The sequence below is a fragment of the Haliotis rufescens genome, unplaced genomic scaffold (assembly GCF_023055435.1).
Source record: "Haliotis rufescens isolate VD_foot unplaced genomic scaffold, xgHalRufe1.0.p SCAF_11, whole genome shotgun sequence".
NCBI classification, from domain to species: Eukaryota; Metazoa; Mollusca; class Gastropoda; order Lepetellida; family Haliotidae; genus Haliotis; species Haliotis rufescens.
Genome location: NW_025963791.1, coordinates 7,771,563 through 7,796,234, shown reverse-complemented (window position 1 = coordinate 7,796,234; position 24,672 = coordinate 7,771,563). Strand labels below are relative to the sequence as shown.

The 24,672-nt window shown below is 39.6% G+C and overlaps 1 protein-coding gene across 2 annotated transcripts in view; it reads right to left on the bottom strand.

Moving 5' to 3' along the window:
• LOC124151753 (eukaryotic elongation factor 2 kinase-like) overlaps nt 1-23,917 on the bottom strand; it is a 46,872-nt gene extending 22,955 nt beyond the window's left edge. Inside the window, exons 1-4 of one of the 2 annotated variants that reach the window (XM_046524378.2) lie at nt 23,667-23,917; nt 19,991-20,093; nt 16,838-17,455; nt 8,642-8,679 (exon numbers count right to left, since the gene is read on the bottom strand). In XM_046524378.2, coding sequence (XP_046380334.1) covers nt 8,642-8,679; nt 16,838-17,236 — 437 coding nt within the window. In that variant the 5' untranslated portion in view covers nt 17,237-17,455; nt 19,991-20,093; nt 23,667-23,917. The remainder of the gene's footprint in view (nt 1-8,641; nt 8,680-16,837; nt 17,456-19,990; nt 20,094-23,666) is intronic. The other variant, XM_046524379.2, reaches the window with a different exon arrangement.
• Between the last annotated feature and the right edge of the window lie 755 nt (nt 23,918-24,672).

Genomic DNA, 24,672 nt, shown 5'->3' with positions numbered 1-24,672 from the left:
TACTGGATCAGGTGGTCAGTACCCAGCAACCTATGCTGGTCGTATGAGGCAACATACTGGATCAGTACCCAGCAACCTATGCTGGTCATATGAGGCAACATACTGGATCAGGTAGTCAGTACCCAGCAACCTACGCTGGTCGTATGAGGCAACATACTGGATCAGTACCAAGCAACCTATGCTGGTCGTATGAGGCAACATACTGGATCAGTACCCAGCAACCTACGCTGGTCGTATGAGGCAACATACTGGATCAGTATCCAGCAACCTATGCTGGTCGTATGAGGCAACATACTGGATCAGTACCCAGCAACCTATGCTGGTCGTATGAGGCAACATACTGGATCAGTACCCAGCAACCTACGCTGGTCATATGAGGCAACATACTGGATCAGGTGGTCAGTACCCAGCAACCTATGCTGGTCGTATGAGGCAACATACTGGATCAGGTGGTCAGTACCCAGCAACCTACGCTGGTCGTATGAGGCAACATACTGGATCGGGTGGTCAGTACCCAGCAACCTATGCTGGTCATATGAGGCAACATACTGGATCAGGTGGTCAGTACCCAGCAACCTACGCTGGTCGTATGAGGCAACTTACTGGATCAGATGGTCAGTACCCAGCAACCTACGCTGGTCATATGAGGCAACATACTGGATCAGGTGGTCAGTACCCAGCAACCTATGCTGGTCGTATGAGGCAACATACTGGATCAGGTGGTCAGTACCCAGCAACCTACGCTGGTCGTATGAGGCAACTTACTGGATCGGGTGGTCAGTACCCAGCAACCTATGCTGGTCGTATGAGGCAACTTACTGGATCGGGTAGTCAGTACCCAGCAACCTATGCTGGTCGTATGAGGCAACTTACTGGATCGGGTAGTCAGTACCCAGCAACCTCTGCTGGTCGTATGAAGCAACTTACTGGATCGGGTAGTCAGTACCCAGCAACCTATGCTGATCGTATGAGGCAACTTACTGGATCAGGTGGTCAGTTCCCAAAAACCTACGCTGGTCGTATGAGGCAACATACTGGTTCGGGTAGTCACTACCCAGCAACCTACGCTGGTCATATGAGGCAACTTACTGGATCAGTACCCAGCAACCTACGCTGGTCGTCTGAAGTAACTTACTGGATCGGTTGGTCAGTACCCAGCAACCTATTCAGGTCGTATGAGGCAACTTACTGGATCGGGTAGTCAGTACCCAGCAACCTATGCTGGTCGTATGAGGCAACTTACTGGATCGGGTAGTCAGTACCCAGCAACCTCTGCAGGTCGTATGAAGCAACTTACTGGATCGGGTAGTCAGTACCCAGCAACCTATGCTGATCGTATGAGGCAACTTACTGGATCAGGTGGTCAGTTCCCAAAAACCTACGCTGGTCGTATGAGGCAACTTACTGGATCGGGTAGTCAGTACCAAGCAACCTACGCTGGTCATATGAGGCAACTTACTGGATCAGTACCCAGCAACCTATTCAGGTCGTATGAGGCAACTTACTGGATCGGGTAGTCAGTACCCAGCAACCTATGCTGGTCGTATGAGGCAACTTACTGGATCGGGTAGTCAGTACCCAGCAACCTCTGCTGGTCGTATGAAGCAACTTACTGGATCGGGTAGTCAGTACCCAGCAACCTATGCTGATCGTATGAGGCAACTTACTGGATCAGGTGGTCAGTTCCCAAAAACCTACGCTGGTCGTATGAGGCAACTTACTGGATCAGGTAGTCAGTACCAAGCAACCTATGCTGGTCGTATGAGGCAACTTACTGGATCGGGTGGTCAGTACCCAGCAACCTACACTGGTCGTATGAAGTAACTTACTGGATCGGTTGGTCACTACCCAGTAACCTATTCAGGTCGTATGAGGCAACTTACTGGATCGGGTAGTCAGTACCCAGCAACCTATTCAGGTCGTATGAGGCAACTTACTGGATTGGGTAGTCAGTACCCAGCAACCTATGCAGGTCGTATGAGGCAACTTACTGGATCAGTACCCAGCAACCTATGCTGGTCATATGAGGCAACTTACTGGATCGGGTGGTCAGTACCCAGCAACCTACGCTGGTCGTATGAGGCAACTTACTGGATCGGGTGGTCAGTACCCAGCAACCTACGCTGGTCATATGAGGTAACTTACTGGATCGGGTGGTCAGTACCCAGCAACCTATGCTGGTCGTATGAGGCAACTTACTGGATCGGGTAGTCAGTACCCAGCAACCTATGCTGGTCGTATGAGGCAACTTACTGGATCGGGTAGTCAGTACCCAGCAACCTATGCTGGTCGTATGAGGCAACTTACTGGATCGGGTGGTCAGTACCCAGCAACCTATGCCGGTCGTATGAGGCAACTTACTGGATCGGGTAGTCAGTACCCAGCAACCTATGCCGGTCGTATGAGGCAACTTACTTGATCGGGTGGTCAGTACCCAGCAACCTATGCTGGTCGTATGAGACAACTTACTGGATCAGGTGGTCAGTTCCCAAAAACCTATGCTGGTCGTATGAGGCAACTTACTTGATCGGGTGGTCAGTACCCAGCAACCTATGCTGGTCGTATGAGGCAACTTACTTGATCGGGTGGTCAGTACCCAGCAACCTATGCCGGTCGTATGAGGCAACTTACTTGATCGGGTAGTCAGTACCAAGCAACCTATGCTGGTCGTATGAGGCAACTTACTGGATTGGGTAGTCAGTACCCAGCAACCTATGCTGGTCGTATAAGGCAACTTACTGGATCGGGGAGTCAGTACCCAGCAACCTATTCAGGTCATATGAGGCAACTTACTTGATCGGGTGGTCAGTACCCAGCAACCTATGCTGGTCGTATGAGGCAACTTACTTGATCGGGTGGTCAGTACCCAGCAACCTATGCTGATCCTATGAGGCAACTTACTGGATCAGTACCCAGCAACCTATTCAGGTCGCATGAGGCAACTTACTGGATCAGGTGGTCAGTACCCAGTAACCTATTCAGGTCATATGAGGCAACTTACTGGATCGGATGGTTAGTACCCAGCAACCTATGCAGGTCGTATGAGGCAACTTACTGGATCAGGTGGTCAGACTCAGTTGCAGATATTTATAGTCTAATATATAACATATTTCTAGCCTTATATCCAACAGATATATCTAGCCTTACATGCAATACCTATTTCTGAATGTTAACCTGTATTTATTGGTTATTACGTTCAAAATCACTATTTTCTTGTCAATATAACCTCAAATGAAATATTTCTATTCTTTTTTTGTGTGATACATTTGGCATTGGGTCAAGAAAACGCACAAAACAAAAAGTATCCTGGAGTGGCCGAAGCAGTGAAACTGCACGTAAACGAGTACCGGTATTGTAAGGGTTAAAGTCATTCTGACATGAGAATACTTCCCTGTGTACATAACATTCTCTTTCTTCAAGGAGTGGTTTCAAAAGCTACTGTCAACTGACGCATCCTTCATCAACCTCTCTGCTTGGGTTTACAGAATAAAAACTGCCAAGATTGCACATAAGGATTGCCTATCATGACCCACCAAATATTCAACATCTACCCTGTAATAAACCAAAGCTAGCCTGTTTATATCCCATAGATAGGATTATTTCATCCCAAATGCAGTCGCATCTGACGAATGGCACAGTCTTTCAATCCATCCAGTCCACACCGCCTAATCAATTTGAGGCTAGCAGTAATTAAATACCCACTTCAATATTAATAATCATTGATTATAATCAGGGTTCCTATTAGTGATATGGATAACGACAATCGAGGCTGCGTCTCACACTATATCCCATTCCAATATGGGAATCAGAATCTTTCGTATGTATGTGCATGTTTGCATGTGTGCGTGTGTGTATGTGATTATGTGTGTTTTCACACCTCATTCATAAGTTCCATCTATATGACCTGTAAATAATTGAGTCTGGACCAGATAATCCAGCAAGCCTGACCACCTGATCCACTAAGTTGCCTCTTACAACAAGCATGGGTTGCTGAGGACCAATTCTAACCCAGAATCCCCAAGAGGATTTTAGTCAGTACTCAACCCTGATTACCTGTTAGAATGTGTCCTAAAAACAGGAGGACATAAACCTTGGGGCACATTAGAATTTTGTTTGTTCATACTATTAAAAAGAGTTCTTTAGGATCACTTAATGTCGTCAGAGAATAGTATTAAATGTGAAATTAATACCCACAAAAGGCCCCATTTCTGGAAAAAATAATTTATTGCACCAATTCTCGAACTCAGTGTTGCTAAGTACTTCTTAGATAAGCTAACTTAAGTAGTTTCAGAGAAAACTTGTCCCCATGGCAGACACCATGCACTTTGTCAAATAACATGGATCAAGGGCTGTAACTGCATATGCTCAAAATCTAAAAACATTTAGCAAGGGAAGTAACTCTGCAAAAAAATTTACAGGACAAATTTTCGCACAGTCTTGACAAAAATCTCATAGATAAGCATGCGAACTGCCGTTCATGTAACGTCAGTTGTTTCTGAGAAATGTTGTCCCATTCCAGACACTATGCAGTAGATTGGAAAACACGGGGCAAGGGCCATAACTCTGTAAAAAATGAATTTAGGGACCAATTTTCGAACTCAGTCTTGACAAATATCTCCTATATAAGAATGCAAACTTTCATTCATGTAATTTCAGATGTTTCTGAGAAAGTTGCCTGACAGAAAGACAGACTTTGTGACGGGCAATAAAAAAGATATTTTCATTTTAGTGACTACATGATAGTCTTGTAGTCAAAGTGTGCAATCTCACATAGGTTATGTGAGAAGCAAAGCATCTGGTAACTGCAGTCCAAACACTGTAGCCCAGATGGACACAATACACAGGCTGAAATATAGTGTGCCTAGAAAATTCTGGACAAGTAGCCTTCAGCAAATAGACTTTGAAAGTTAACAGAGGCTTGGGACTTACAATACTAATTTAACCAGGACAGATAATCCATAATTTTGTTGGGTATTCTCCAAATGGCGAGCATGAACCACGATCATTAACAATTGTTATGACAATTATGTTTTCACTATCATGATTGTAGGCCAAGTGCAATTACAATAGACACCAGTCATCAGTTGAGAGCTAATGTTGCATAATGCAAAGTGGTTCATATAGATGACACAAAATGTGTCTCGATAAAATTGGACACCAAAGGCCTTGGTACATTACTGACCAAAAATGTCAAAGATAAATTCTCAGTCAAGAGTAATGGTTCCAAAATTTAAAAAGACTTTACTTATCTATCATAAATTAAAAAGCTATTCTTGTTAACAAATGAACTTCTTATCAAGTGCTCCCATATCATCCTTTAATGTTATGCATGACCATAAAACTGTCATGAAGAACTAAAAATTGTCACTTGTGTGCCTTGGGCAATGGCAGCAAGCTACCACTAACGTCATGTTTGTATCACTGCACTTGTTTGCAAGTGTCACAGGTCACAAACTGCATCATCCTTTGTGTCAAACACCACTGCTAACCCAGAAAACCAGTCAACCAGATCGTGTTACACCTCCTCCAAATGCTAATGTTGTGACCTCTGCACTCTCCATAGAGTGCAACATTGACAGTGAGACAGTACACAACAACAGCATGTTTATCTCCCTGCCAGTGTAAAGAAAGCCACATGTCAGCTCAATATGTCAGTATGACGTCAGCCAAGTGCCTCGCCAGCGGGGCATCCCGATCTAGAATTGTCACCATAAACTTTGAGCTACATATATTTCCTTGTTCCTACATAGTCAGAGGAAGTTATTTATCAGAATGAAATTTGACAAATATTCGCAGTGAATGGTAGAAACAAGGAAACAATTTGAATTATGTCAATAAACAAAGTCCATCCTATATGGGCACCATAAAAATCATACTACTCAAAAGAAGATACAGAACACCAGATTCTGCCATATGACAATAGGTAATCTGTCATGGCCAAAATATAGTAATATGAAAGTATCAGGTGTTCATTAACTTCTTTTGGGTAGTGTGTGTGTGGAGGGGGGGGGGGGGGGCTGTTACAATTCACTGGCGTATTCGGTGAATCGAACTGTATCCATTCATTCATGAATTTGTTATTTGTGGCCACTAGAATCGAATATTTATGAATAAGCAATCATGTGCATTTACATACCCTGTACCTAAAATGTCCATAAGAACATATTATATGAATAGATATGAATAGTGTGGTCACTGGTCACTGGTCATTGTCGCTTTTGAGCAGATACTAGTACCCGGATAAGTGCAATATATAAATGTAAAATTTATTAATAATTAACAAACCATGTTAAAAAATTATGTTATTGTTTCACTGAATATGACAAATAATACATCAACTGCTGACTTGTTATTGTATTCGTGAATTAATATTCGTTTTGGTTACCCTATATTCGTGATACGAATCGTATTCGCCTCATACGAGGTGTGTGTGTATGTGTGTGTGTGTGTGTGTGTGTGTGTGTGTGTGTGTGTGTGTGTTCATTTAGCTGTTGGATATTGAAATATCTAAATGTTTTGACAGTTTGTTATCCTACATTTCAACACATTGATTCCTAAACATACTCATAGTGTAAAAATGATGAAAGTGTTTGCACTGACATTTCATAGCTGACATGTTTTATGATTGTTGATACAATGTTTACGATTGCTATGTGTGAGAGTCAGTGACCGGACCACATGGCAAGATCTCTGACCTCAATCGGCTACCACGTGGCAGGTCAACTGCCTGGTGTGTGTTGACCGTACAGGTCGATGAAGTTCACCTCTTATCATGTTTGTGAAGTGGCACATGCCCCAATGAACAGTAGATGACCCTGGTGTCTATTTATTGACAGTGATTTAGGCCTGCTAAGTCAGCTATTTTCAATTTGATTTTAGTGTATGTGGAAAACCCTTAACTTCAATAAAATGTATTTTAATCTGCATTCAGTTTCCACACAATACTATAGTAAATGGGTAGCGTGCAATGGTAGACTAGTAGGCAGTGTCTGCTTTAATTTGGTTGGCCTGTGATAGATTAAATGTGCCAGATCAATTGCCTTGAGTCAAAGTTTTACCTGTTAATCTAACAATTATTTTCTTGAATGGCCAAAAAGAAAGATAATGTTCCCCCAAAACAATTTAGTGCAGATTCAGAACTGTTAATGTATTTAAAACGAATGTCCTTATCATTATGCTGCTAGATGCTATTTTGGTGAAGTTTGTTGAGATAAAAAATAAACATGATAAACACACTGTTGTTAAACTGCTGTTTTTGAGATAGAGAACACCTGTTTTAACAACAAATAATTTCTGTTCATCTATCCATTCACTTTAATATTGGGGCATGTGCACAATCATAAAACATGTCAGCTATGAAATGTCAGTGCAAACACTTTCATCATTTTTACACTATGAGTATGTTAAAGAATCATTGTGTTGAAATGTAGGATAACAAACTGTCAAAACATTTAAATATTTCAATATCCAACAGCTAAATGAACATATACCGGTACCTTAAATATTTATTCCAACAAAATGTAAAATTAGGAATGTGTCTCCCTTGTGTGCCACGGGACACTCATAACAATGCTGTCTGTGTCTGTGTAATGTAAGTGTGTCAACAAGGATCTAATAGAATATTTTTTATCCATCTTCCTATTCTGTGAATATATATTTTTACCTAGAGATAGATAATAATCAGTTGTACTAAATTGAAATGTCTGTCCCTTCCTTTTCACTGAGCTTGATAATACCCTTATCAACTTGTGAGTAGCCAGGTTTATCTTGGGCATCAAACCATGCGTACTCATAACTTTTTTCATGGTAATAATTATCCGTATGTTTGTCCAATTTGGTTTTTCAAACAATGTCATCACGGTCACAGGGGTTCATATCATAGTACATAGTACTTACAGAGGAACAGTCATTAAAACCTAAGCACTTTTACCCTCTGACATGTCTAAATTCCCCTTGCTCTTTAAAACTAGCACCCAAGTGTCAATGTTGAAATGGGTAAGTCCAGTGACAAGGTAGGGTAAAAGACCCTTTCTGGCCCACAAGATCTGCATAATGTAAGAAGTCAGGGAAAAGAAATAAACATTATGATAGTTATCAGACGTGTTCCTAATAATGAGAAATAGACTTCCTATACAGACAGTACAAGCATATGGTAAAACACTGATCTTGGGTCACAGACATGGCTATTGACATGTTGGCCATGCCTCTGTACTGTATCATGCAATTAGTCCAAAACTTGCAAGTGCAAGAAAGATAACAAGGTCAGAGGTCAATCATATGAACATACTCCACAAGCATCTTATTTCATATTTCAAATAGTTCCTTTAATTCTTCAATATTTCTAATGTTTGTTGGTTGGTTTGTTGTTTAACGCCGCACTCAGCAATTTTCCAGCTATATGACGGCGGTCTGTAAATAATCTAGTCTGGACCAGAGAATCCAGTGATTAATATCATGAGCATCGATCCACGATCCATGACATGCATAAACCAAGTCAGTGAGCCTGACCACCCGATCCCGTTAGTCACCTTTTACGGCAAGCATGGGTTGCTTAAGACCTACCCCGGATCTTCACGGGTCCTAATTTCTAATGGGACACAAACGAACCACGTAACTTTTGAGAACTGTTTAGACTACTTACAGTCTGAAGCACTGTCTCATTGCTCCACGGGTGAAGGACTGAAAACAAGAATACAAGAGTCAACATAACGTACATGAAAATATGTTAGCATGAGTCGACTCACTATGGTGTGGTGTGGTGTGGTGTGGTGTGGTGTGGTGTGGTGTGTGTGGAGGGGGATTGTGGGTGAGGGTGCTGCCACAGTGATTATTAGATGATTACTGCTTTGGTGAAACACATGAGCACTTCTATGGTGCTGTTCAATGATGGTCTTCATCTTACAGAGAAACATCCTGACAGTAAAAACAAACATAAAAGCCAGGGCCTTACTCAACAAATAAAGGCAGCATTGTTAGCACCAGTGTCCTGAGAGTACTTGAGAGTGAGAACCATTATTCTTAAATAATATTACTGATGACTTCATTATAGTTGACATCATTCTTGCATTTAAGGGTCATTTAATCCTAATCTAACAGTTGTTTTGTATTTGAACTACCATATTTTCTTGAGTATAGTGCACTCTTTTTTTCTAAAAAACAAAGCTGTGTAGAAGGGCATTATACACACCATAATGAGTTTTGATGTTTCATTTAAATAAAACCATGTCAACAAATCAATACTGAAGTACGCAAGTTAATCAGTAATTACTAGGGCTGCAACGAATACACTATGAGGTGAATACGATTCATATCACGAATATAGGGTAACGAATACGAATATTTATTCACGAATACAATAACAAGTCAGCAGTTGATGTATAATTTATTATATACAGAGAAAAATAACAACATAAATTATTTGACATAGTTGGATAATTATTAATATATTCTACATTTATATACTGCATTTATCCAGGTACTAGTATCTGCTCAAATATGACAATGACCGATGACCATAATACTGTTTAAAATTATATATATGAGTGTTGTCTTTAAAGAAATCTCCGCATATAATATGTTCTTTTGGATATTTGTAGGTACAGGGTATGTAGATGCACATGACTGCATATTCGTAAATATTCGATTCAAGTGACCACAAATAATGAATTCAATTCATGAATGGATACGGTTCCATTCACCGAATACGCGGGTGAATCGCAACAGCCCTAGTAATTACACTGTATGGTTAAAAAATGTGTTCATTGTATATCTGGACTTATGTTTGCATTTCCTTCAACTTCAAAATGTTCTAGTAGTCCTTTCTATAACTGTGATTTTGCAGACTGCAACGGTCAGTCTAGTGTCTCCACTTATTTAGACAAGAGTCATCAGGAGATGACATATCCCCCCCAGTCTGGCTACTTTTGGCTTACTGCCATTGGATACCTTCAGTTCAGTGAAGAAAAATAAAACGCTGTTCAGTATTTTTCAATATCATTAATCATCAAAAGACACCAGTTCACCACAAGACTGCTGTGTACAGCAAGTTTCATCAAGAAATATTCAACAGTTTTCAAGCTCTGCTCTTGAAACGAGCACAACCCTGGTTTTCAAATAAGTCCAAATTGTTTTCATGAACACATAAAAAAAAAATTTTAAATAAAGATCCCAAATCATCAAAAGGATCCAGTTCCCCACTACACTGATCTGTATAGCAAGTATTTCATCTAGAAATATTCAACAGTATTTGTGTTCTGCTCTCGAAACAGAAAATGGACAGAGGACAGACGGGCATGCTGATTGCTATATCCAATATCCAATAAAAGTTTGAGTAATTATATTCCAACACTGTCTACACAGATTACCCTTCACAGATGTCAGGCTAAAAACACTTGCTGTTTTAAGTCAATATTGTGGCTATTTTAGGTTTTTGAGTGACCATAGTGCAACTTTTTGTTCTGATTGTTTTCTATCAATTATCTTCAGAACAGCAGATAAGAGAAATCTTTTAACACATGACATTCATTTCAATATTTCTGTGTCAAGTAACCGACTACCAATGAATGTGAAGGGGCCAGGCATAATAGATATATAGAGCCAGGGGCTCAAGAACCCATAGAGCCTTCTTCTAAATCAGTCGGACAAGGTCAATCTGGGTTCACCTGACACAAACTTTTATGGTGTGGTCCTCATATGCAAAGAGGTATGCAAAGAGGTCCTTAATGCAAAGAGGTATGCAAAGAGGTCCTTAATGCAAAGAGGTATGCAAAGAGGTCCTTAATGCAAAGAGGTCCTTAATGCAAAGAGGTATGCAAAGAGGTCCTTAATGCAAAGGGGTATGCAAAGAGGTCCTTAATGCAAACAGGTATGCAAAGAGATCCTTAATGCAAAGAGGTCCTTAATGCAAAGGGGTATGCAAAGAGGTCCTTTGTGCAAAAAGAGATTATTAGTGCAAAGAGTTATGCAAAGAGGTCTTTAATGCAAAGAGGTCTCATTTGAGAGTAAAAGATCTGATTTTAAAGAGATTGCAGTATTATTAGATTAATAACCGGGACTTTCTGTTTTCAGGGAATAAAATACTGTAGCAGTTATCATGCCTACACTGCAGATTCATGGTCCTGTCATAATAAAGAACCTTTCGATAATCTGATTATCCCTGAACAGTGGCACATACTGTAAATGTCACCCTACTGTACGTAAGATCATTACAGCAATATAGTATTCATGCCACGACCAAAGATCAATGTGGATCATACCATTCAAAGGCTACATGTCTGTGCCAATACATCACTTTAACCCTGGCTATTTGAAAACTGGGGTGACAGATATTGACACACCTCAGGTCAAAGGTACAATGGCTGCTTTGAGATAGTGGTCTCAACTCTTTTAATGCCATGTGGGCACTGAAACTGTGACACGTTCTGCTGAAACTGTGACAAGTTCTATGCAGGATCTGAACAAAAATGTCATAACAATAGGGTCAGAGGATCAGAGGAAGTTGTCAAGGTCAATATGCCTCACCTCAGAGAGGAAGCTGTGATACATGTATCACCTGCAATAAGCACAAAACATAAAGTCTGGGTTTCAAGTTCATATTCTAGGACACTGACTTATTGTCATTTAAATTTTATTTTTTTTAATTTGGTAACAACAAAGAGGAATGTCCTGTCAGAAGTTGACAAAATCATGAAAATTTCCACATGCCATTTGCACATGATTTGTCTCCAGCAAAATTATTGGCAACCTCCGGATTGGAGGTAAGGTAAGGTTGAGTGCACTAGTAATTGTTACTGTTTCCCTTCGTGTAAAGTGGAACAGCCCTACACAAATGACAGAGAACCAAAATATGAGGTATTTGGAGAACATGTTTATGATATACTTATATTAATATCAAAATAAAACATAAAAATAAAAATATTTGTCATAAATGTGACAGAACTGTGATGTAATCATAGCATATCATTATCAACATGATATCACTATATATGAATCACACTTCATAACAAATCAGTCCATAACAGTAGACAGAATCATAATACAGCTTATATTATCATATTATTGCTCAAGCCAGCTTTAGCAATTGTCTAACTTGATCTGTATCCAGCCCTGCCCCTTGTGATCTTCCTTGTGTTGCACAGCTAGACCAAGGTCTGGGGTCTTTCTACATATGGCCTGGATGTAGCAGAGCTACAGATAAGCTGCGTATTTGCGTAAAATACCTAAACAAAACATTCAAAACCCAATTACTTTCAATTAACTTGCATACAGAAACGCATGCATTAAACGAAAAACTCAAATGTGTAAAAATAGCATGCGTAAATACCCAATGAAGCTTTTTCAGCATGCTTACAATGGAGCCAATTTCTGAAACAATTACGAACTAATTTACTTTCCGAGTCAAGCCGATAGTGAGGGCCCTTATATACATCTAAAACATTATTTTATTTCTTTGGAAATCTCAAAATGTTAACTCTTTTTGAGAAAAACCCAATAGACATGATAGAGTGATGAATAGATGAGTGAAAAATTATTGGTTTCCCCAATGGAAAATGTAATACTGTATTCGATGTAATAAGCACCCGGGGGGCGCTCTCAAAATTAGAAATAGGGGGCTCTTATTAGAATATTATTTTGGTTGAAAAAACAGAGTTGAAATATAAATTTCATGGTTTATGCTGACAGCCTGACATGTTTATATATGACAGATATATATACGCGAAACAATAAGTCTTGTGTACATTGATCAATCGGAAGGGGTGCGAATTGGGATTGTTCACTAACCAATATATTAGCAAATATGGCCGTGGGCGCTTATTAGAGCAGGGTGCTTATTACGATGAATACGGTAACCCAATTTAAATAGAAACCTTCGAGTAAAAACTTAATTGCTCAAAGAGTAAACACCCCTTGATATCTGCTGCTGGGAGATGTCCCTGTATAGGATGCTGCTCGTAGTAGGGTGGGTTTTCTTTTTGAGTGACTTCTGACTTGGACTTCAAGCCATATACTACATGTGGGCTTTTACCCCTTTATGAAGAATCTCAGATAATAATGGTTATAATTTTAGGGATGGATCTAACTTACAAACTATCAAATGTAGGACCCATGCAAACACGCTTCTTCCCAGTATGATTAAACTGTGGAACACTTTTCCCGATAACTTTATTAACGCCTGGTCATCAACGGCCTTACATGATAAACTAAATGTACTTAAACTTTGGTTCTAAATTCTGTCAAATTGGGCATTGTCGCCTCATGGCTCGGCTGTAGAGAATTAAAGGCTCATAAATTTAATCTACATGTGACAGACAGACCAGACTGCAAATGTGATTATCATTTCGAAGATGCTTTACACTTTCTAAGGACATGCCGAAACTATGAAAATATTAGAAATGACATGTATTTTTACACCCATAGATATAACCCAAAACAGTTTAATAAGGCAGCTCTTCATTCAGCAAAGCAATAAACACGGAAATTCTTAAATCAATCCACAATTATATTGTAAAAAGTAAAAGATATGAATATTAGTTATAATAATCTAAATACATTTTGTATAAAATATTGAAATTGAGATACTGCATTCCTTTAACTCGGACACCAATAGCTCCAGCTCACGGTTACAGGTTAACCTTATTTATTGTACATATATATTCAACATATACATGTTTATGTAAAGTTATCAACTGTAATCTGTTTTTCCTGGAGCGTTTGTTGTACAAGCAATGTTTTGCTTGTTTTTCAATCCTGCTTTAGTTTATGAAATAAAAGTATGTTTAAACCACATACATTGAGTCCCATGTGCTATATCATTGAAATACTTCAAAGATTTGTGTATAGAACACAAGCATCCGGGCGCGAATCAAACACAATTCATTTTTTCACCATTTCCATTTTACAAGTTCTGCAGGGATTTGTCTTGGATTTCAACAAAGTGTCCTTGGGGAACAAATTGGGCCTACAACGGTTATTTTTGTTCAAAGTTCGGATTTGTTTTAAAGTTTCTATCTTAAATTCAGAGCTAACGTAACATTGCATTCAAGCATTAAATCCAATTCATCCTTATTGGTCTCATTATGAAGGTCAGTGAATACAAGACACCAGTGCAGAGCTATAAACGCCTATCGGTAACCATAATACGAATGGATCTTTTTAATTCCAAATAGTGAATATTTAGTCACATATTTGCCACTAAGCTGGACTTAATAAATCCTTGTTATTGAAAACAAAAGAAATTGTACATTTTTAAGCTGATAGTGCCTACCAACAAGTCCTAACAATAAGTCAAACATCACTAGAAATTATTGCAGCGGACACTCAATTCTATAATGTGCATGCTGGACTCAAAACTAAATACATTCAGCAAATAATACTGCTTTCAGCTTGGTATACAGTCATCAAAAGGTCTAAAAATATAAAAAAATATTCCGATAGCTGACAATATGTCAAATGCCATTCATATGCCATAGAAATATAAATGACGAACTTAATTGTTACCACAGCAACAGTATCAAAGTGCCTTTAAAACCAGAGAAGCAGCCCCATCCCTGACATTTATTAAAGTTCACAAAATCAATACATGCCACCATGCATTTCCAGTGTCATCCCGTTACCTGTGGTTTGGTGAAACGATGCCAACAACAACCTCACACCGGATTAAAGAAGCTTGCCGCTGCACACATGACGAACCTCAAAGCATTTCCACTATTATGACAGCACTTTACAGATTCTGACAGGCATTGGTTTTTCAGACAAGTTTTAATGACTTTTCTTGACAACTCGACAACAGGTAAGAGACTGTAAACACAGGTAGATTTTAATAGGCCTTGGCTAAACACTCCCTTTCAGTCTTTGCATTGAAAAAGTACAGGGATTTATCTGGACCTGCTTTGATTCTGATATTCTACCCCGAATCTGCAGCCAATGTCAGTTAAAATGTCCAAATTGGAACTAAATATTTCCCAAATCATGTTATATAGTTATAACTAATGTTATGGCGTTGTAGAGGTGGCTTGTATTTCACTAATAACAGGACCAATACAGAGTAAGCGGCTTTAATGCTAAGTTTGACATTATTGCATTGACTGTAATATTAAATTTAATGTTACATTACCTATGAATTCAGGAAAATAAGAACTCAGAAAAAAATACCAAGTTTGTAAGCAATAACAATTTTTTTCCAATTTATCTGCCAATGGCACTTAGTTTGGAATCCTAGATAAATCCCAGTAGTATGCAAAGTAATCAATTGTTCAACATCAAGGTCATGGTGACATGGAACATGTTGAAGCAATCATAACATTTGTCACATAGAAAATGTGTAAGTTGTGCAAGTCATCCAAATAACTGCAGTTTACCCTCATCCTCTGCCACCTAATATAAAGCTGTGAGTGTACAGTGGTTCAAACATGAAAAAGAGCATCACCAAACAGGAAACAATACAATACAATTCAACCCACAAGTGTGACCTTAGCAAGGTGAAAACAGAATATAACTAGGTGAACCCTGCGTGAACCACTTGTGACATACAGTCTGTATCTCACCATCTGTTTCTCTACCACGTGGGCATTAATGAATATATTACATAAGAAATATTCCAAATGCATGTCACATGTTGTATCAGGAAACGCAGACATGGCTACCATGTGCATAAAAATGTAGTCAACTGTGGGCTACGATTAACATTGTGAATATTCCTGAACAAAGATTTTTTGTCTCAGAGCTTTAAACTCTAAAATAAGTCAAAAGCCAAGCAGAAATTACTGTTTTGTGTAATCAAATGCACAAGCAAATTGGCTTGAGTGAAACCTTATTATTCTGAACCCTGTTAATCAAAAATGCTTCAAAGGATATTGATCAGAGACAATTGTACTTTAATAGTTTGTTTTTGTTTTGTTTGTTGTTTAACGCCGCATTCAGCAATATTCCAGCTATATGTATATGACGGCGGTCTGTAAAATAATTGAGTCTGGACCAGACAATCCAGTGATCAACATCATGAGCTTCGATCCACGCAATTGGGATCGATGACATGTATCAACCAAGTCAGCGGGCCTGAGCACCTGATCCTGTTAATCACCTTTAATACAAGCATAGTTACGTTTTACGGCCAGCATGGGTTGCTGAAGACCTATTCTAGCCCGGATCTTCACGGGTCATACTTTAATAGTTCTAATCCAGGCAAATTGACAGGCGTAAACCCTTTCACACGCTACTATTAGAAACTTGCTCCAGTCTATCATGCCTATTCTCTCATCAAAAAGTCATACCAGTAATGATTAAACTTCATAGGATTGTAGGGTTCCGTAGGTCTTGCATCTTCCGGAGGCAAGGGAGTTAACCAACTTTATAAGTCCAGTTTCTACCCTTGCCAAACCAGGCTGTAATTTCTGGGCTCAATTGTAGCTCCACCAGTGGCTATTACAAGTTATGTCCCTTCTGTCTCCCCCCTACTGGCCTATCAGATTCCACTTATCATATCACTTGCATTTGCTTCAAACAAAATGGCAGCACCCAGTCAAGATGATCTCAATGATAATAAAGATCTTTAGTAACAAATCAGGTTTTACCTCACAAAGTGATTCATACCATGTGAGCACCTTGAATAGAAACATGAAAAGATTTGGAAAATATGTGTCTACACCCAGTTGACGGAACACATGCTCTGCAAATCCTGCAATCGAACGAATTTGGCAAGGCAGTTGCCATGTTGCCATTTCCTTGGTATTACCTAAAGTGAAAAGCAAGATCATTTAGATGAAGAACTGTAGCAGCAAACTTCAAGGATGACCTCACTTAATTTCAAACATGGACAAAGACTGACTCTACTGTTGCTCACCTTATCCTGAATCTTGACGTTAACCTCATCCTGCACCCACGTCTTCTTGATGGCGTTGTAACGATGTCTGGTGCATCTCTCAACCTTCATGTCCTCGATGTGGAACACCTCCCAGGGGTCCTGCATCTCCTTTGCCTTTTTGATGGCCGACAGCCAGTGCAGCTTGTTCACATTGGGAACCGGTGGCAGGATGCTCGTCTGCAGCACTGGCAGAGGATTTGTGCCCAGGACCTTCGACAGACGCCTCTGTCGCAATGACATGAAGACTTTGGGTCTCTCGTCATCATCACTGCTCTGGTGGTCGCCACCGCTGTCCTCCTGTTCCGACTGAGATGCATCATAATTGGCATCCAAGTCAGTGATGGGGAATATCATAAATTCATCATCGCTGTCAGTCATCTTGATGTTTAAGTTGCTGCTTCTTTAATTCTTTTCTGATGTAAATGATTCTAGATGTTTCCAGTCTCCTTAATGCAGTTCTTTTCCTTCGGAGGTCTTAGCTGTTCAGTTCAAAGATGTAGAAACATGGTACTGGTCAGACCACGTCCTTAAAGTAGTTCCAAAAGCAGGAACCGATTACTCTGATTTGATAGCAGGAAGCGATCATGGGCCATCTCCCTAAAAACACAAATATCAATTTTTATCATTATCGCCATAATATTTGCATTATTGGGCATTTACTTGAAAAGAAATCCACTGAAAACAGTAGAAAGTAGATCATGCATTCCCCATACCACTACAACACCATATGATTTATGCTCATAGTGTAATGGCATGTGTCACAAAGGTGACATAACGAAATCCGCAGAAACGTTTCATCCTTTCATTCAGTAAGGCAGCAGATCAATAGTTTGATACAAAACTTAATGTCTTAATTTAAGACCTAAACCGACACCCCCTTTTAAATGTGAAAAGTAGATCTTTTGAAAAAAACATCATAGTATCATAACATATGGCATATTAAGTGAGTGAATATGGTCTTACATCAGCAATATCACAACAAAGGACACAAGAAATGGGCTTCATACATTGTACCCACGTGGGGAATTTAGCCCAGGCCTTCGGCATGAGGAGCGAACACCTTATCTACTAAACTAGCCCACCGCCCCTGAAGTTGATGCAACACAAACACTCCAATAAAAGTTTTTGAACTGACACAATCTTTCTTGCCCTTTATCTTGTTTTACCTAAGAAAGCGATTCTGTTACTTTCAGGAGAAACATATAATGATTAGAGGTGTTAAGTTAATCTGAAAAGTTGCTATTGTCCATCGGCCAACAATCAACCAATCTAATCTATGCGTAAATTTGTAACTAAATTACATTTTACGTGTGAAATGTGAATCAAATCTCAGGTTCAACCTCTCATCAAACAATTTTTGTAGGATTTTGTCAAAATTTAAACATGGAATTAGCTACAAAACCCTGGCTATAAACTGCTTTCTATAACCATTTGACATTTACTTATTGTGCCCACTGGAAAACCTAAACTTCTGTTTTGTTATTACTGAACCAACACCCAAGGGACAATGTTTATCATCTGTAGCAAACAAGAACAATACAACAACTGACTGCTTGTCAGATGATCCCATCAAATGATTACAAGCAGCTGTTTCCACAGATTCTCATCCTGTATCAGAATAACAAGCCTTAATTTGATACCTGTGCTCAAGCGACTATAATTGTATGGTAAAATTGTGTCACATCGGACATCTAATAAGCTTGATATCGAAACTGGAATATTCAATACTGTTATGAATAATTCAACTCAAAAGTAAACAAGCTGATAGGTATATTCTCCTGTATAACATTCTGGGTTGATACCAAGCGCATGTTGTTTTGTACCACAGTCACGATATCCCTTCTATCACTGCAGCCTGTAAACATGTTTACTCAACAAACATGTGGTTGATAGACAACCCACACTGCCAGGGTATAATGGCACAAAATCTGCACATAATAACAGCCTGATTCCCAAGTAAGGGATATATCTAAGATCTTAAACTATGTGCCCCTGGCAGGCAAATTGGAAACTATTGCCATTTATACACAAAGAGTCAAAGACACATTCACCATATACAAATCTGAGTCTGCATCACAGCAAGAGATGGATATTGCCTTGTGCCACATACACAATGTCGCTGTTTGACGATAATAGGTCTAATACTGTTTCTGCCTGTCTCACAACCAAGAAAAACAGCTAAATACCATCTTTGGCATGTTTATGAAACTCTTCCATATATCTGCTTTGAGAATTTGCACAAACTTGCTACAGAAGTGTTTAAACTTTCCTGTACAATAGGGCAGTCTTCATGGACTTCTACTATCTTGAATTTGCAATTCCCCACCTTGTTCCATTGTCAGGCCATTAACTGATTGGTTTATGGTTTCTGATCAGACCAATATCTCTCACGGACACTTCAGAGATTAAATCTCATCTGTCAATGCAATTGCCGAATTCTGCATTAATGTAACAATGTCCTTGTTTATTCAAAGAAATACCTTGTTACTGCATGTCAAGAAATCATGTTTCCTGATTATCACAGAGTGAAGGGAATATGTGTCAAGAACTTATAACTGCTAACGGACATGCAACTCTTAAAGGTTCTTTTCATCAATAAAAATGGGTATTTGCTTGACGTTTCACACAGGACAAAAACGGCAGTCATAAACTTGGTTTCTGTGTATACATAATCACATACCATGCACATGAGGAAATTATTAACCTACAGGCAACACACAAATTGCATAAACAAATTTGACAAAAGCTACATGTTAATTGACAACAAGCGTTAAACAAAGAAATGGGACACTGGTACATATGGAGTTTGTTTGTAAGAGGCTTGAGCAACACAAAAACAGCCAATCAATAGATCTATTTTGTTGCACTTGCAAAGAAGGTGACATCATTAGATGACAATGTGGCGAGTCTGTAACCAGTCTTGCTGATGCAGCAACGCTCCAAACGACCCTGCCCATCCCCCCAACCTGCCTGGATCCGCATGACCCACCCAACACACCGGTACGGTCTTTTCCGTCTGCTTCACGTCGTAAACAACCAAAATAAGACCCAGATCCTGACCTGAATGTTCATGGCAGATTTCTGCAAAATGCATTTAACCTAACCTACCCAGAGTCATTCGACCTTTCTCACCTGCAAGTATACACGTTGTGGCAGTTGGCAGTCTGCATTAGACTTGTTGGCAATTCCAGCGTGAAGTTGTACAGCGGTTGAAACAGGGGTCTCTTAAAGCTTTCTGCAACCACAACACGGAAATAGCTAAATATTATTCGCGCATGCGCAGTGATAAGGACGACACCACGTGTTTTTCCGCCCGCTTTGGCGTAAACAAGTCATTGTAGGTACTGTTAATCGTCATGTCAAGGCCGATGGAATCAAATTACATACACAAAGAAAGTATCATCTTTGATACACTCATAACATGTTTCATTAACAATGCAACATACATTTACAGATTGTTGTGTATAAGGGTTTAATTTTAGCCACGATTCAAGGCATTGGAACAGACGGAGATATTTTCAGATCGCTGGTAGCGTCAAATATGGATCATGGATATTTCTGTACTGTATTTCCTCTGATAAACGAAGACAATAGTTGTTTGGGTTTTTCCCCTGCACGGATATCAACAAAGACCACGTATGCTCTAACCAGAGACCATGCACATATCGGTATATTGTCTGTTCTAACTAGTGGTCAATTATGTAATTTAATATCCTTTTAAAACCCCTCGCGGAGATTCCGATTTTCGATTATCCGGTGTTTTAAAACTCCATTCAGACCCCTATTACGATAAATAATAAAAATGGAGATATATTGTATATATGACGCTAGGGCTGGGACCCGGGTCGGGTGGGTACTGAGTACGACCCGGGTACCCACAGGACTACCCGCACCCGTGGTTAGTCACGTGATATATTGTTTAATCAACTTTAATGACATAATTATCTGGAACTCTATGGATACACTACAAGTCACTAATGTTCGCATTTCTTTCTGACTATGCACCCATTCCTTCTGAATTTTCATATGGTTGAATAAAGATATAACTTAATTCAACTTCAGTGTTTGAATGACCAGATTGTTTAATACATGTATCTAAATACGTTCTGAAAGGGCTATAGTAAAAAAATCCCAATCGGACATTTGTAACTATTTCTTGAGACCTACGTTTTCACAGTGGGTACCCGGGTAGGGTCGGGTAATAGGGGGTGGGTACCCGGGTAGTAAATTTGGACTCGTCCCAGCCCTATATGACGCTATATTATCGCGGGCTCTGTATCATAGCTGATCGATAAATCTTTAATCCAAATCCCCTGTGGACTGTTTATACTAATGCAAATTTAAGCACGATATTCCATCGCTTGATCGAACAAGGACTCATTGCGGAATGTTTTTGAAGTGTAATCAATGCCTAACTGCGCATCCTTAAGTTGCTTATGACAGGTAATTTGTTTACCGAACTTGGTAAAGAAAATCAGCATCGATCAATTCTAAATAATGGTAATAAAAGTTGAATAAAGAACACGAAGGATTTTGTTTACGAAATATTTAATAGGTTAGTAAGTGTTGACGTCGTATATATGACGACGTTATTTTTATTGTTATAATCGACGTGGGGATTGTGAGAATATGCGCGAAATGCCTACCTGTGCATAAAATGTACTTTGTCCGACATTGCGAAGGTCGGATTCTATTGAGGGAGTCATCTTTATTTAAATACGGGTACATATTTTTAAAGCTTGTACATTTTATCATCATCCTTAAACATGCTGTATATAATGTTGATATCTCATATAAATAATAAATGACTCGTGGTCGTTGTTTATCGTACAATAAACCACTGCGGCGAGAATAGACCAGTCGGGACTCCCACTCGTAGTGTATTTCTTAGATATAAGACAGCTACGCGATAAATTTCATATAAGATATAAAAAGGGCTGTCATCATGTAGCTGGAATACTGCTGAGTGTGACGTTAGACAACAAACACATCAGGGGTATAGTACGAATCGTTTTGAAATGAGCTATGCAAATACACCATGGGTTGCACGGTCTGGTGCTCATTGCACTATCACCCTGACAACGACGTGACATTGCACCGAGCACAGATGAGGCCGGTTTTGATACCCTGTGCCATTTTCTTCTTTTCATTTGTTATTGGCGAGACTAGATCACTCACATCTTGGATTAACCGGTTAATTACCCGTTATGTTTCCCATCACTCGATGTTGCTTTCCTATGAGGCGAGGGTTCAAAGTCGCATCAAATTTATTGCATGTATATAGCGACGTGTGTAACAGCAATATTCCAGCTATGTGACGGCGGTCTATAAATAATTGAGTCTTGTCCCGACAATCCAGTGATTGACATCATGAGCATCGATCCACGCAATTGGAATATGATGACATGCATCAGCTAAGTCAGCGAGCCTGATCACCCCATCCCGTCAGTCGCCCCTTACGAAGAGCATCGTCGCCTTTTACGACAAGCATGGGTTGCTGAAGAACTATTCTAACGGATCTTCATGGGTGTGTATGCTTGTATACTATATGGCTGGACTGATGTCGGTTTTATAGCGCTAGCCCATTGAGATACCATGCCGCACGCATGCAGTAACAGGCGCCTATACCTGCATGATCGGGTGGTCTGACTTTGATGAGTGTGAATGTGTCCGGTAATAAGTAATAAGGACAGGTGTCGCTGCGACCGATAATATAATACAAATATATGTTTATGTTTATATTTGTTTGTTGTTTAACGCCGCAATATTCCAGCTATAGGACGGAGGTATGTAAATAATCGAGTCTGGAACAGACAATCCAGTGATTGACATCATGAGCATCGATCCACACAATTGGGATACGACATGCATTAACCAATATAAAAATACACGTTTCCATATTAATCAAAACAAAAAAATATCCAAACCATAATCAGATTGTCAAATTTACTTTACCACCGACCCTTGAAGTGACCGTGACAGCCGATAGGGCTCTTTCCCAAATTCGTTTAATTTTCGCATGTTATTTATACTAGTTACAAAAAGTTAAGGACACCTGATTCTTTCATATTACTGTAGTTAATCTGGCATGCCATTGAATCAATTCAACGAAATACACCGTCAGCACAAAAAGGGCAAGTCAGAGACACAGCCAGAATAAATATCAGCAAAGCCTTAACTATCATTTTCTTTACGTGACTGTGCTTTGCCTGCATCGTCTTGACACTTTTAGCTACTACCGAATGTATATACATATACGAAGTGCATTGTGTTTAAGGGTATATAAGCCGAAGCTGGTACTGATCAAAAAGCGGATTGTGTGCGTTACTATAAATAGGTAAGAAACTCCACTACGTGCAGAAAGGAAGGTAAACCGTGCGTGCCTGCAGTCACTAATGCACTAATGCTGGCAAATACTAGATTAAATATACAAATACTGACATGTATGTTAGGTAGAGGGGTTATGTGTATGGGGTGGCAGGATTTTGTGTGAAGTGTGGGATATGGATCACCTTGACCACTGCCAGTACCGCGTTAACTGGATGTTTTGAATAACGTTCGTGTAGTATACTTTCTTACTCAAAAGAAGTTAAGGATCACGATTCTTTCATATTGGTAATGTTAATCTGTCATGGCATGAGAGATTAACTATTGTAATATGAAAGAATCAGGTGATCCTTAACTTCTTTTGAATAGTATATTTCAGGTCTCTCTCTCTCTCTCTCTCTCTCTCTCTCTCTCTCTCTCTCTCTCTCTCTCACACACACACACACACACACACACACACACACATCTAGAAAGTTCCTACCTCTGACAAGCACCCGGTACTCGTGTCGTCGTTCAAAAGCAATGTATCTTACTTCCGTATGTAGCCGCTGATGGACTCCTGGGTGTGGTCGACCTGTCAACATATACCGATTAGATATTTACACCTGTTCCCGAACATACTACCTGTACACGTTGTGGCAGAAAGTGTGCAGACATACACTGCAGGTTCATGCAGTTGCGAAATGTCACGAGTGACTTTATGTATTGAATGTCGGTGTAGTGTTGTTTATTTTTTAACAAGACTACCCGACAAAGGTATTTGTGTATAAATAAGTCTATTCTCATTGTGGGGTTTCCGTTTCGAGTCAGAACAGATTACCTATAGTCTGCTGACGGAGTATCTATATAGGACACTGTGCAGTTGCAGTCGGCACAGACAGGGGTCAGGGGTTATCTTGTCGCGTCAATCAAATAAACATTGATTGGAAACGACTGTCCACACAAAAATACCTTCAACTTAAATAACTAAAACACTAATTATTGGTCAGAAATAGCATCAAACATAGTTTCTCTTACAAACCTCAGAGCATATATATAATAAAGGAATGTCTCTGTTCCCCTCTCATCCCCTTCTTAGCTCTACAGCAGCTACATTCATCACCGTCTTAGCTCTATAACAGCTATACTCATCGCCTTCTTAGCTCTACAGCAGCTACATTCATCACCGTCTTAGCTCTATAACAGCTATACTCGTCGCCTTCTTAGCTCTACAGCAGCTACATTCATCACCGTCTTAGCTCTATAACAGCTATACTCGTCGCCTTCTTAGCTCTACAGCAGCTACATTCATCACCGTCTTAGCTCTATAACAGCTATACTCGTCGCCTTCTTAGCTCTACAGCAGCTACATTCATCACCGTCTTAGCTCTATAACAGCTATACTCGTCGCCTTCTTAGCTCTACAGCAGCTACATTCATCACCGTCTTAGCTCTATAACAGCTATACTCGTCGCCTTCTTAGCTCTACAGCAGCTACATTCATCACC